Below are 14970 nucleotides of genomic sequence, written 5' to 3' on the forward strand. Positions count from 1 at the left end.
GGATGGAGGTGAGAGATCTCTGCAGCCAGGGCTGGAACTTGGGGTTTATTGCAAAGGGCCTGGGTGCAGGGCTCTGCTGGGAGCTGCCAGCCACAGCTCAGGGCAGGCTGAGAGAAGAGAGGGGGAGAGAGGATGAGGGGGTGAGAGAGTAAAAGAGGCAAGAGAGTAAAAGGGTAAGAGAGCAAAAGCATAAGAGAGTAAAAGGGGTAAGTGAGCAAAGTTCCCGTTCCAATACCATAAATCTTCTTCTGTGTTGAATATTCTAATTCTCACTAACCAAGCCAGTACAACATACAAATCCTGTAGCATTTACATACAACCTATAAGAATCACTACATCACCATACTGTGTTACATTTCAAATCCTAAAAACTCCTCTTTGGGCCCCTTCTGCCAAGCTGTAGGGTCTGCTCTGACCCTTGGGCCTGTCTGCAAGCAGAGGGTGTTGTTCCATCAAAAGGGGATCACCTTCAGCTGGCCACACCATTGTTTTCCAGTTGTTCAGTAACTGAGGTATCTCAAAGCTTGCTTTCATTTCAATCTCACTTATAGTTTCTGTATTCTCCAAATCTTTTGCCAGGCAATCATATTGATAAGGCTTTCCTGTTTCATCTTCCCCAACAGGTGAGGGCAGGGGCTACCATGCCTTCCAGCTGTGTTTCAGCAGCACTGCCCTGGCCCAGTGCTATTTGTGCCTCAGGTGCTTTGTTCAGAGAGCTCCCCAAGGGCTGGGAGGGGAGCAGGTGCCTGAGCTTTCCTGTTTTACAGCCTTTGTGTGGCTGTGACGCTGCCTGCAGCAGGGGCAGCCTGCCAGGGCAGGGCAGGACCCAAAACCAGAGAGCACAGCCCCATTGCTGCCTCGTCAGCAGCTGGCTGAGGATCAGCCACAACTTGTCCCTGTGCTTTTGGGAAGTGCAGGGCATAATTTAGAGAGGCAGGAAGTCCAGGCCAGCTCTCTGGGCTGTGTTAGAAAGGGGCACTTACTGGGACATTTGCTTGTTTTGTACTGAATAAATGCTTCTCCTGGGTAGAAAGGGGAGGGACTCCCACCCAGATGTTTGCACCAGCTCAAGCCCCTTGTTCACTCATCATGTGGATGGTCGTAAGAGCCAAAATGAGGGATGTGGGACTCCAGGCAGCTCTCCAAAATGCAGTTTATTGGATCCAGGATGTCACAGCAGCCCAGGGTGGTGGGGGACAGAGCTGTGCCCACAGCTCTCAGTTCCAGCTGCAGGCAGGCCTGGAGACCCTTTGGTTTTGGTTACAATGCATTATAGACTTTTCTTTGCTGAGCATCTTAATACAGTAGAACCAATCTATACCTTAACTTTTATCTATAGCCTATCATAACTGCTATAATTACCATATTCATGTTACCATTCTCCAATCACTAAAAGTCAGTACATTACAGTTTAAGCTAGAAGTTGTTATTCAGTTTTCTTGCAGTGGAAAATTCTGAAACCTTTTTTCTACTTGCAACTTTGCTGCCTTCTTTGCCTGTGCTATCTTTCTGCTTAGTAAAAACATCTTCTTGTTTGGGGTGGGCTTATCCTTTGCTCTAAGCCATAAAAACCCCTTCTAACTAACACACCCTTTGCCTCCTTGGTTATCCAGTTAGACTGGCTCAGCAATTCTTTTCTTCTGTATCAAAACTTGCTTCCATATCTATTCCTTCTTCAGACTCTACATTTAAAAATCTTTCTGCCAAGCCACATATCTGTGAGACTTTCTTGTCAGACTTTCATCCTTCCCAACAGATGGTAGCCCAGGGAGCTGGGCCAGAAGCCACAGTGGGGCTGGGGATGCAGGAGAAGTGAGGTGGTTCAAAGGTGCAGATTGTGGTTTGAGCCTGTGATCTTCTGCTCAGGGCATGAGCTCTTGGACTCCACTGACCCCACTGTTACTGCACTGTCACACTGTCCAGAGCACCCCAGCGGTCTCTGGTACCTGGGATTAACAAAAATAAAAATATTATAACCTTATTGTCAATTTCAACAAGATGGGCACTGATAATTCTTGTTTTATTTGGTTTTTTCGCCCTTTAATAACTATTGGTGTTCCTATTTTGTAGCTGGGGGAAATGGAGCAGCAGAGAAGCTGAAAGCTGTGCCCTGAGCAGTGCCTGTGAGTCCAGGGATCCTTCCCCATGGGCTCTAAAATTGAGAGATGTGAGGCCAGATGGGGGGAAGAACTGAACACACATAGCTGTGGGCATAAATTGGCATCTTTGCTTTAACAGGGACAGCAGGATTTCAGCAGGGCTCACTGATTTGGATGGCTCAAAATTCATGGTAGATATGACAACAGATGTTGCTGTTTCCATCCCTTGACTTAGCACCTTGCCCTGAGGAGCATCTCCTCTCTCTTTGTGCCTGGAGTCTGTTAGAGGACAAGTCTAAAACTGGTTTTTGTGAGGCTAGGGGTTAACCAGAGCAGAGGGATCAACAAAAGCGATGTCAGGAGCCAGGGGCTCCCCACTGGAGCGTGCATGATGGCTGTTACATAAGCAAATCAGAGTGCTATAAAAACCATGAGGTGTGTGGGGGGTTTGTCCTCAGGGGAGTGCTGCTGTCACCACTGTCACACATCTGCAGCTCTGCCACTCACAGCACAGCCCTGCACATGGCAAACTGAGCTTGGCAACCTTGGTGCAGCCCTTCAGCTTGTCCTGCATCTGTCTGGAGCTTCCTGCTGGCATCTGGGCTCCAGGTGGGAGTGCAGCACTCCAGATCCAGCAGTAAACTGGGGCGATGCACAGTGGGCACTGAATGATGACAGCAGCTCTTTGGTGTGTGAAATGTCCTCAAGCTGCACCAGGAGTGGTTTAGATTAGATATCAGGAAAGATTTCCTCCCTGGGAGAGTGGTCTGACACTGGAACAGGCTGCCCAAGGAAGTGTGGGATTTTGGGAAGTGCAGGGCATAATTTAGAGAGGCAGGAAGTCCAGGCCAGCTCTCTGGGCTGTGTTGGAAAGGGGCACTCACTGGGACCTTTGCTTGTTTTGTACTGAATAAATGCTTCTCCTGGATAGAAAGTGGTGGGACTCCCACCCAGATATTTGCACCAGCTCAAGCCCCTTGTTCACCCATCTTGTGAATGGTGGGCACTGCCACTCACAGCGCAGCCCTGCATGTGTCAAACTGAGCTTGGCAACCTCCTGGGAACCTTGGCACAGCCCTTCAGCTTGTCCTGCATCTGTCTGGAGCTTCCTGCTGGCATCTGGGTTCCAGGTGGGAGTACAGCACTCCTGGTCCAGGAGTTGCAGGGGATGCACAGTGGGCACTGTGGTGTCAGCAGCTCCTTGGTGTGTGGTGAAACATCCTCAAGCTGCACCAGGGGTGGTTTAGATTGGATATGTATATATTTAGATTAGATATCAGGAAAGATTTCCTCCCTGGCAGGGTGGTCTGGCACTGGAACAGGCTGCCCAAGGAAGTTTAGAATTTTTGGAAGTGCAAGGCATAATTTGGAGAGGCAGGAAGTCCAGGCCAGCCCTCTGGGCTGTTAGAAAGGGGCACTCACTGGGACCTTTGCTTGTTTTGTAGCGTCTAAATGCTTCTCCTGGTGGAAAGGGGAGGGACTCCCACCCAGATGTTTGCACCTCTTTTTCACCATCATGTGGATGGTGGGCACTGCCACTCACAGCTCATCCAAACACCTCAAGCATCCCCAAGCTGCCCCAGGAATGGTTTAGATTGGATACCAGGGAAAATTTCCTCCCTGGGAGGGTGGCCTGGCACAGGAACAGGCTGCCCAAGGGAGTGTGGGATTACCATCCCTGGAAATGCTCAGAAGTGGTGTGGCTGTGGCACTCAGGACATGCTTTGGTGGTGAGCACAGCATTGCTGGGTTAATGCTTGGGCTCAGTGAACCCTTGGAGCTCCTCTCCAGCCCCAGTTCTGTGTTTGCAGCACAGAGGTGCCTTTTGCTGTGCTGCAGCAGCTGAGGGGTTAACTGCAGCCTGTGGTTGCAGCCTCATGGCTCTGGATGTGTCCTTAGATGAGGTCATAGGGATTTCTTCGGGCAGCCTCTCTCTATTCCCCTTTGTGTGAGGCACCAAACCCTCAGCCAGCTGTGCAGCTCTCCTGGCACAGCGTCCCTGGGGACAAACCCTGCCCTGACAGTGTCCCCCCATCACACATGGCCCTTCTCCTCACAGGGCAGAGCAGCAGAGGCTGCAGCTTGGTCACCAGCTGGGGAGGTTTTCTCTTTTTTGTTGACAAATGTCTGAGATGGTATTTTCTGTTTGGACTCAGATGTTTATTAATTTTTATCTATATCACAGTCTTACAAACTGTGAGTTCTACAGGACTTTAATAAGCTAAAAAATGGAGTCCTATCTCTCTTTCTACAAGGTTTTTTAATGATAAATTGTTTAATTAAGAAATGGTGCTTAAATTATTTACTTTTAGCTTAATAACTAACTACTCATGGATTGCAATGTGGACTTTTTTATCTAAGTACACAATACTACCCAAACTGATGAAGAAGAAGGTGAAGAAGAAGGACTAGCTTCCACCCTAAAACTTCTCTTTTGTTATACATAGTAATATGTAGAATTAGAATATAGTAATATATATATTACTGTATTCTAAAACCTTAAACTTTAAGGTTTTCACCATGTGATATTACACATATTACACACTTCTATTCAAACTCCACATGTATACTCTTAGTTCCATCATTCAATTTTGGAAGCCTTCTCCACGGCCTCAGGTCAAATATACAGGAAGAGGTCAGTGCCTGTCAGCACAGAAAGTCCAAAATTCTGAAGGTGAAGAAGGACTAGTTTCCACCCTAAAACTTTTATTTTGTAGTATATGATAACAAATACATAATATATATAGTAATATATATATATTACTATATTCTAAAACCTTAAACTCTAAGTTTTTTTACCCTGTGATATCCCACATTACTATTCAAACTCCACATCTATAATCTTAGTTCCATCATTCCAATTTTGAAAGCCTTCTCCAGGTCAAATGTACAGGGAAGGGGTCAGTGCCTGTCAGCACAGAAAGTCCAAAATTCTGATTCTAAAGGGTTACACAGTGCTTTTCTCACATTCTCTTTGAGAGAGGACACATTTGACTTTCAAACAGCTATTAGAAGTAATTTAGACATAATATCTTCCTATTTAAGTCCTGAAGTCACACTTTGCCAACTCTCCCTGCCCATACCTGCTCAGGTCTTCCAACAATTCTGCAGTCTAATGTTCATGTAGGCTGAGAAAATTCATAGAAGAATCAATCCAGAACACAACACACTGCCTGATATTTGTGATCAGCTGCACTTTTCAGTGGACACCAGGGTTCCACCAGCTCTGGGCAGCAAGGAGTTAAAGCCATGAGGCTGCTCCCAGCCCAGGTGCCTGGTTCCTGCAGGGACACACACACACACACACACAGGGCTTGTGTAACCCTGCACGTGGGCTCTGAGCTGGCTCCTGTGGGGCTCCCACGTGTTGTGTGTTACTCACAGGGAGTGCCTGAGTGCACAGCTGGGACATTCTGGTGCTCAGAGCCCTGGGCTGTGCTGCTGAGGGGATGTGCTGAGCCCTGGCTGCTCGTCCTGTTCCTTTGGAACTCCTCTGATCCATCCCCAGTCTGTCCCCAAAGGGTGAGCAGGGAGATCTCCCTGCTGTTCCCACAGCACCTGGCTCTGTGAGCTCTTCTGGGAGGAAAACAGAGAGTAAAATAGAAATCAGTGGCTCAGGAATGTGCCTCAGTTTGTGGTTTTTTATCTCAATAAAAGTGGCCACCATAAATGCAGTGAAGCACCTCACGGGGGATGCTGTATCCTGGAATCCCCCTGAGGGTTCTGGTGTCCTGGGATGGGCATTCCCAGAAGTTCTGGTAGCTCCAGATCATCATCAACTTCTTTAATGAATTAATTAATCCATCATCAGCTTGTTTAATTTCCCTGCCATGCCAGCTGGCTATTTGTAAAACAATGATTGCTACAGCACTCACTTCTCACTCAGCAAGAACCTGAATTCTCCTTAAAATCCCCAAAATTCCCATTTAGTTAAAACACAGCCATGAATTTGTGCCTCACTTTCTGGCTTTTTACCTCAATAAAAGTGGTAAATGCAATAAATGCAGTGAAGCACCTCAGGTGGGATGCTGTATCCTGGAATCCCCCCAAGTGTTCTGATGTCTTGGGATGGACATTCCCAGAAGGTTTGGTAGCTCATCAACTTGTTTAATTAATTAATCCATCATCAGCTTGTTCAATTTCTCTGCCACCCCAGCTGCCTATTTGTAAAGCAATGATTGCCACAGCACTCACTTGCCATTCAGCAAGAACTTGAATTCTTAAAGTCCCCAGAATTCCCATTTAGTGGTTCTGCAATGGCCAGTTTTCAATGCTCTGTGATGTCTGGGGGCTTCAGCTGCTGGCTGTGTTTTAAGATAACCATTTTCCACCCTGGAGTGTGACACAGATTTGTTGATGATGCTGACAAGGTGCACAGGGTTCCCCTGAGGAAAGGAAATGTGGAAGTGCAGTGTGTCTCCTCCAGGGCAGGAGCAGAAGTCCTTGAGCAAGGTTATTTCTCATCTCAGCACCAGCCATCTCTGGAGGAAGCCCTGAGAGCCCTGTCAATAGATCTGACACTGGTTTTTGAGAATTTTACACTTTCTGTGCTGACAGGCACTGACCCCTTCCTGCACATTTGACCTGAGGCCATGGAGAAAACATCCAAAATGGAATGATGGAACTAAGATTATAGATGTGTGGTTTAAATAGAAATGTTTAACATCACATTTGGGGCTCTCAAAGAGGATCAAGAGGCAAAACTAATAGGAGAGAGAGGTCCAGGAAGGAAAACATCAGCTGAGGATTGCGGAAGAGTTAATATTTATCTGAAACTCCTTCTGCTGTCCCAGGAGGGTGAGGAGTGCCCAGTCCTGCCTCTCCTCTCGCTCTGCCCTGCCAGCTGCTGTTAATTGTTCAGCTCAGGAGTGTTAAAGAGTGAGTAGGGAGGGATTTCCAGCAGCTGGAGGCTTCCAGGCAGAGAGGTTGAGAGCCAGCACAGAGGAGGGGGACTGTCCTTAAAGATAAATCCCTTAAAGTTAAATCCCTCCAAGGGAAACTCTGTGGGCATCATCTCAGGGGCTGTGTGGGGCTGGGGCAGGAGGGGCCAGGTCCTGCTGCCACCCCAGCTCTGTGTGGTGATGAGATTTGTGCCCTGGGTGGGCTCTCTAGCTCAGGAAAGCAGTAACTCAGGAGGATCTGAGTGAATTGTGTGCCCCTGCGTTGAGCAAATAGAGGTTTTTGTAAGAAAAATAGCCAGGGAGACACAAAATAGTGCTTGGTAGAGCATGGGGAGCAGCTGAGAGCTAGGAGAGGGGATGGAGTGAGGAGGCAAAGAAACACCTGGCAAAGAGCAGGGCAGCAGCACTGAGAATGTGAGTGACTCCCTTGGAAAGAGGAGCATCCCCTTGGTTCGATTTTAAATTTTTCCCAAATGGAAAGGGCAGCTTTAGCCAATGTTTTCTTTCTTCCTCATCATCAAGGCTCATAAAAATGTAAAAAGAAAGGTTTTTAGAGCTAACAGTCCATGGAGGCTCAGATACTCTCATTGCTGGCTCAGTGCAGCCTGGGGGTAAAAGCACGGAGTGAATTTAATGGAGTAACACTTGATTGAGTTGGAGCACTTGATTGGACCTGTATTTCCTCATGTGAAAATGCTTCACTAAACATAATTTGATTTAGGAATGCTGTGCTCTGCCACACTGTCCTCCCTCTGTGCTCTCCTCCCAGATATCCAGCAAGCTGAGATAGCTGTGATAACCTGTAAGAGAACCAGCTGAATCCCCATTTTCTGAGATAACCTGTAAAGAACCAGCTGGATCCCCATTTTCTGAGATAACCTGTGAAGAACCAGCTGAATCCCCATCTTCTGAGATAACCTGTGAAGAACCAGCTGAATCCCCATTTTCTGAGATAACCTGTAAGAGAACCAGCTGAATCCCCATCTTCTGAGATAACCTGTAAAGAACCAGCTGAATCCCCATTTTCTGAGATAACCTGTAAAGAACCAGCTGGATCCCCATTTTCTGAGATAACCTGTGAAGAACCAGCTGAATCCCCATTTTCTGAGATAACCTGTAAGAGAACCAGCTGAATCCCCATCTTCTGAGATAACCTGTAAAGAACCAGCTGAATCCCCATTTTCTGAGATAACCTGTAAAGAACCAGCTGGATCCCCATTTTCTGAGATAACCTGTGAAGAACCAGCTGAATCCCCATCTTCTGAGATAACCTGTAAGAGAACCAGCTGAATCCCCATTTTGTGAGGTAACCTGTATAAGAACCAGCTGAATCCCCATTTTCTGAGATAACCTGTAAAGAACCAGCTGAATCCCCATTTTCTGAGGTAACCTGTAAAGAACCAGCTGAATCCCCATTTTCTGAGATAACCTGTAAAGAACCAGCTGGATCCCCATTTTATGAGATAACCTGTAAAGAACCAGCTGGATCCCCATTTTCTGATAACCTGTAAAGAACCAGCTGGATCCCCATTTTCTGATAACCTGTAAAGAACCAGCTGAATCCCCATTTTATGAGATAACCTGTATAAGAACCAGCTGGATCCCCATTTTCTGAGGTAACCTGTATAAGAACCAGCTGAATCCCCATTTTATGAGATAACCTGTATAAGAACCAGCTGGATCCCCATTTTCTGAGGTAACCTGTATAAGAACCAGCTGAATCCCCATTTTATGAGATAACCTGTATAAGAACCAGCTGAATCCCCATTTTATGAGATAACCTGTATAAGAACCAGCTGAATCCCCATTTTCCTGCCTCTTCAGGCCCTTTGGCTGCTCTGGCTGCTTCCTGCAGCTTTCCCAGTGCTGAATTTCTGATCTCTGACTGGGCTTGCAGCATTCACCCTCTCCAGTGCTGAAACCCTGGTGGTGTGGGAATGGATTTGTAGAGAGTTCTTAAAAAACACCTTTTTCCTAATTACAAAAAACTATAAATGTTTCTTAACCTATCAACTTTTTACCACAATATATAAAAGGAACTTAAAACTAATCACCCAAAACTACTCTTTGTAAATCTTAGAATACATATTTCTGTTTCCCTATTCTATTCTCTATATTCCATTTCTCTATTTCTATTCCCTATTCTATTTTTCATAATTCTATTTCTCTAAAATATCTCATCTTATTTACTAAACTATCCTTTAAAACTTTTTTCTAACTCCATTTCTCTCTCAACAATATCTATCCTCTTTTATAACATTTTTAAATCAACATTTCTTATCTCAAAATTTACATAGAGATAAATTAGTAAATTACATACAGTACATTATATATATAATTTATATATGAAATTTATAAATAATATAATATATAAATTATATATAATATATTTAAATATTAATTTACATATTTTATATATTATATAAATATATAATTATATTTTATGTTTATTTTAATTTGTATATAAATATATTTTTATCTTTATGTGAATTATATATATACATTTTATATATAAATTATATAAAAATTATATATATTATATTATATATAAATTATATATATATATATATATATATATACATGTATAAAGGTTATATTAAAAGGTTCTATATATAACCTTTCATTAAACTTTTAAAACTCTCTACAAATCCATTTCCCACAGGTGGAAGTGGTCAGCTGTGATTGAGGGACTGCATGAAAGGCAAGAAAGAAAACAGCTCAAATTAAATGCACCAGGAACATAATCCCAGCATAAACCTGGAGAGGCAGACAAGGAGCAGCAAATCAGATCTACTGAGCTCCTGCAGGTGTCTGTGTCCCTGCTGGGGCTGGTGACAGTGACAATTGTCCTGCAGCCCCTCCTGGCTGCCCTGGGTTCTGTGCCACGGGCTCTGTCCTTGCTCATCTCTGCCCTGGCCTGGCAGAGCTGTGTGACAGAGAGAGCTCCAGCTGAGCCTGGCACAGGCCTTGCTCAACTTTCTTTTTTTGTGATTTCCTTCCTTGCTTTCTGTGCACCTGGCAGTGCTTCCTGCAGGCTGCCACGTCCAAAGCTGGGAGGGAAAACGTGTGCAGCCCGTGGCAGCCCCAGAGCAGGGCTCTGCCCCAGGAGTGTCTCAGCACTGTTTGCACATGGAAATTGGCCTTGTTTTTGCACCAGGCAGCAGTGGTTTCCCTAAAGTTTCTCCTGCATCCTCCCTCTCCTTGTGGCTTTTCCAAAATTAGCCCCAGGGGGGTTTGAACCCCAAGAAGGCAGAGCTGGCCAGGGCAGAGAGTTCTCTGTGCTCTTCCTAAAATCTGGGTGTGCTTCACTTCCCCTCAGCCTTTAGCAGCTGTGGGAGACTGTAATTGACAATTTTTGTAGAACAAAACCCACTGCAGCAGTACTGCTGGAAAATGGAACGTGTATTTGCTTTCCCTCTGTACACTTATACAGTGCACAGACCACTGAACACCTGTTTGAACAGACATTTGAGAAGCTTCTCAAAAACTAAGAAAAATGGGGAATTCACAGCCCTGGAAACACACCTCTGAGGGGAACAAAACCCCATGTTGACATCACCAGCACGGGGTAGCCCTCTCTCAATCACAGGCACCCCATTATTTACCTTTTAGTGCTTTGTGAGCACTGCACCTTTAAAGTGAATCCATTAAAATTTGCATGAGTACTCCGGGTCTGAATGAGAGCAGCTACCTGGAGGTTTTGTGCATTTCAAGTTCAATTGCATTAAGCACAGTTTGGGTTCACTTCCCTGAGTGCCTCCTGGTGATCCGCCCTGCAAATAAAGGTGATTTTATCCTTCCCAGCCACCTGGGTCTCGATGGGTTAAAGTCTGGAGGTTAAAATGAGCACTGGCCCCATCCTTTCTTCCTTTCCATTCACCTCCTTCCTCTCTCCATCCTTCCCCAGGGTTTTTCCCTTCCTCTCCAGCCTCAGCCATGGGGCTGCTTGGTGCAGGCAGGGCAGTGGGGTTTGTGCTGCAGCTCCCCTGTGTCCTTGCTTTGTGTTCTGCACCTTTGAGATGTGATGCAGGAAATGTTCTATGAGCCTGTCAGTGGGAAAACATTGCTCATTGTCCCCTCCAGTGCCTTGGGCTCTGGCAGCAGCAACATGCAGAGCTCTGCTAGCAAATGCGCAGGATTTGGGGAGGAATCTGAGTTCTCTGCTGGAGGAGAGAGAGACATTGGAGAGAACCTTCCAGAAGGACTGAGCTACCTTGGGGCTGCCTCCCATCCCCATCCCTGGGATGTGCAGGGCTTGGAGCTGGGCTGACCCCACAGCTGGGTGCTGGCTGTGTTCCTCCCTCTGGTTTGGGGATGCTGAAACTGCAGAATGGGACAAATCCTCAGTAATAGAATGTCCTGACTGTCCTTACTTTGGGCAGAAAGGCCAGGCTGCCCAAAGGTTTCAGCAGGTTCTGTAGTGCCTGGAGTGTTTTCTTGGAGGTTTATTCATCCAGCTGGGCAATAAATAACCTGTCCTTCTGCCCATGGCATCAGAGCAGTGCCAGGCTGTGTCACAGCTGTCACGCTTGGGTGTTTCTGTGTGAACTTGTGAGGGTTTAGGGGCAAAAACTGTCACTTGGACCATGCTGATCACACAAGGGTCCTGTCAGCACACCTGGCCTGTGGAACAGCTGTGCCTTCCCTCCCAGCATTGCTCCAGCATGGGGGTTGAGTGATTTCTTTGCCAGCTCTGGGGATGGAGGCTGTGCCCTTGCACAGCTGGGTGATCAAGCTGCACCAAGGGAAATATAGGTTAGATATCAGGAAAAAGTTTTTTACAGAAAGGGTGATAAAGTTCTAGCATGGCTGCCCGGGGAGGTGGTGGAGTCCCCATCCCTGGGTGTGTTTAACAAAGCCTGGATGTGGCACTGGGTGCCAGGGTTGAGTTGAGGTGTTGGGACTGGGTTGGACTCGATGGTCTTTGAGATCCCTTCCAACCTGGTCATTCTGTGATTATCAACAGGAATCAGTGTGGGATGGCTCGGGAAGGTTGTTCAGGGTGTTTGGGCAGAGGGCAGCCCCTGCTGGAGATGCTCACACCTGAGCCAAGGGGAAATTTCCGTGCGGGTCTGCCCATCTCTGCATCCCCTCATCCATCCCTCCATCCCTCTGCGCACAGCAGCAGCGGGCACCGGGCTGCTCTGCTCCCCTGCCCGGGCATCTCCAGCAGCCAAACCCGCTCTCAAACCTCCGGGGAGAGATCTGAGAGCTCCTGCCCGGGCTAGAGACTTCCACTATGGCTTCTGGCAGGCTGGGAAATCCTGCTGCTCGCTGCCAGGCCGTGGAAAGGAGGCAGAAGCGCTGCCAGGGCAGCCCCCGAGGGGTTGCGCAGGGAATGCCAGAGCCGGGTCCTGCCTGGTAGCAGCAGCAGCAGCAGCCCCGTGATGCTGAGCTTGGAATGAAGTCAGCCCTCATCAGCCGAATAGTTTATGCATGAATCGAAACTTCAGACCTGGCAAAAAAAAAAAAAAAAAAAAAAGGGGGGGGGAGCGTGCGGGATCTGCGCGCTTTTAAAACGCTGGAGCCAAGGAAGGAGGAGGGGATAGAGGAAATAGCAGGAAAATAAGGCTGGGGAAGTGGGGAGAGATTTGAGAAGCTGGATGAGTTGTTGGCTGTGTTGTTGTGAGGAGCCAAGTTCCTTAAGCATCTCCTGGTGGATATTAAGAGGGAGCTGTGGCGGCTGGAGCGTTCCCCCGGACACTCGCACGCTGTAGCTTTAAGACTGTTTTACAGAGGACTCGGGATTTCCAGTTTTCCTGCGCCTGCTGGAGTATTCCAGGGAGTTACAGGATTTTTCGGGTCATGTACCCTCTTTTCCTTTCTTCTTCCTCCTTTCTCTTTCTCCCTTACTCTTCTGTTTCATTTCAAAGAGACAAAGCTACTTCAGTTTGGAGCACAAACATATGATCAGCACATGGAAATGTGGTAATTTGGATGCATTCATGATTGCAACAGATTGAAGAAATTAGACCAGACAAAGAGCTTTTTTTGGAAGAGGAGGAGGAGGAGGCAAGGCAAGGAGGGAGGGAGAGTGGGGGAAAGAAGGGGACGCCACCGAAAAAAGGGACGGCCGTGACACGCGGATGCTAAATATATCCCGTAGTAATGGAGAGGGACCGGATTTCAGGTAGGCTATTGATCTTTTACTATGTTATACTCTGCCCCTGCCCTCCTACCTTTCCAGCAGCTTCTGTACTTTCAGAAGAGCAGCCCAGCTCCGGGTGGATTTCAGCCGATTCCTTTATTTATTTCCTTTTTTTTTTTTTTTTTTTTTTTTTTTTCTGCAATGCTTCCCTTCTGCATTTTTTCTTTTTTTTTTTTTTTTTCCTTTTTTTTTTTTCCCATCCTCCTGAACCCTGGAGACAGACGGTGATTCCAGCAGAAGCCAGGAGGGGGGCTAAGGGGGGAAAAGCAAAGAGGGGGAAGCAGAAATTGCTTTCTAGGTCTGGATTTCATTTGAGTGCCTCTCTCTCCCCCCCGGGCTCCCATGTGCGCGGGGGGATGAATGCTGAGCCTGTGAGCTCAGAGCTCAGAGCCGGGCACGGGCAGGAAGGAAAATCACCGAGTTCTTGGCATGGAGACGCGCTTCTGCTCTGAAGGTTGGCTCCTGGCTGCGTGGCTGTGTGTCTGTCTGTCTGTGTGTCTGTGGCGGAGATTTTGCTGCTTGCCAAAGTATCCTCCCGGCGTTTTTGCCCTCCCAGTCCTGCCTGGCTGGGCAGGGGCTGCCGGCGTGTTCCATTGCTGCTCCTTGGTTATTCCAGGACTGTTCCCTGCCTTTTTCAGGGCTGCTCCCTGAGTGTTCCAGGGCTGCTCCCTGCTTCTCCCAGGCTTGCTCCCTGATTATTCCAGAGCTACTCCCTGCTTCTTCCAGGACTTCTCCCTGCTTTTTCCACAGCTGCTCTCTGCTTCTTCCAGGGTTGCTCCCCAATTATTCCAGGGTTGTTCCCTGCTCATTCCAGAGCTGTTCCCTGCTCATTCCAGGATTGTTCCCTGCTTCTTCCAGGGTTGCTCTCTGCTTATTCCAGAGCTGCTCCCTGTTTTTTCCAGGGCTGCTCCCTGCTTATTCCAGAGCTGCTCCCTGCTTATTCCAGAGCTGCTCCCTGTTTCTGCCAGAGCTGCTCCTTGTTTCTTCTATGCACCTCCAGGCTGCTCCCTGAATGTTCCAGGGCCTTTTCCAGGACTGCTCCCTGCTTATTTCAGAGCTGTTCCCTGCTTATTCCAGAGCTGCTACATGCTTACTCCAGAGCTGCTCCCTGCTTCTCCCAAAGACTGCTCCCTGCTTCTTCCAGACCTGCTCCCTGCTCTCTGCTGGGCTTCTCCTTGCTGGTTGTGTGTGGGGGCAGAGGCAGAGCAATGAATAACATGAATAACTCCATTTAATTCCCCGCTTTCCCCACAATTCCCACCCCGTGGTGCATGTCTGAGCGCCTCCAAGAGCTGCTCCCAGCTCCAGGCAGCTGCTGGGGGTGGTGGCATTGCTGCCCTGCACTGCCCAGGGTGGCTGTGGCTGCTGGTTCCTGGTGGCAGGGACAGGGCACAGGCTGCCTGGTGTCCCCCGGTGAGCAGGGCAGCTGAGGGAGGGGTGGCAGTGCCCAGGCTGGCAGATCTGGGGTGTCCCTCCTCCGTGCCACCCCAGGGCACAAGGGACTCATCCTGGGTGTGCCCATCGCTGCTGGGAGGGAAACCACAGCGACCAGAGGAAGCTCTGGAGCCAGGGTGGAGCCAGGCTGTGGCCAGGGAAGTCTGTTCCCACGGGTGGCCCCTTGCAGGGATGTGCTGAGAGCCCCTGCATGAGGATTTACCTGCAGGAGCATCCTGCACTCAGAGCGCTGCTGGCACCTCCTCAGCCCTCTGTCCCTCTCTGCTGCTTGTGCTTTCTGCTCTGAGCCACTTCAAAGCATTCCTGAGAGCTGCCTGAGCTTCAGCAGCTTTGGACTGGGAGCCTGTGCCACTGGGCAGGGACAGGA

General features: G+C 48.0%; 1 protein-coding gene across 4 annotated transcripts in view; it reads left to right on the forward strand.

Annotated features, from left to right (window-relative positions):
* SEPTIN9 (septin 9) overlaps positions 1–14970 on the forward strand; it is a 156338-nt gene that overhangs the window by 34681 nt on the left and 106687 nt on the right. Inside the window, exon 1 of one of the 4 annotated variants that reach the window (XM_059485696.1) lies at positions 13039–13130. The exons of 2 other annotated variants lie outside the window; for them this stretch is intronic. In XM_059485696.1, the coding sequence (XP_059341679.1) occupies positions 13109–13130 (22 nt within the window). In that variant the 5' untranslated portion in view covers positions 13039–13108. Of the gene's footprint in view, positions 1–13038; positions 13131–13551; positions 13603–14970 lie in introns of those variants that run through there. One more of the 4 variants, XM_059485695.1, reaches the window with a different exon arrangement.

Source organism: Ammospiza nelsoni, chromosome 19, assembly GCF_027579445.1.
Source record: "Ammospiza nelsoni isolate bAmmNel1 chromosome 19, bAmmNel1.pri, whole genome shotgun sequence".
NCBI classification, from domain to species: domain Eukaryota; kingdom Metazoa; phylum Chordata; class Aves; order Passeriformes; family Passerellidae; genus Ammospiza; species Ammospiza nelsoni.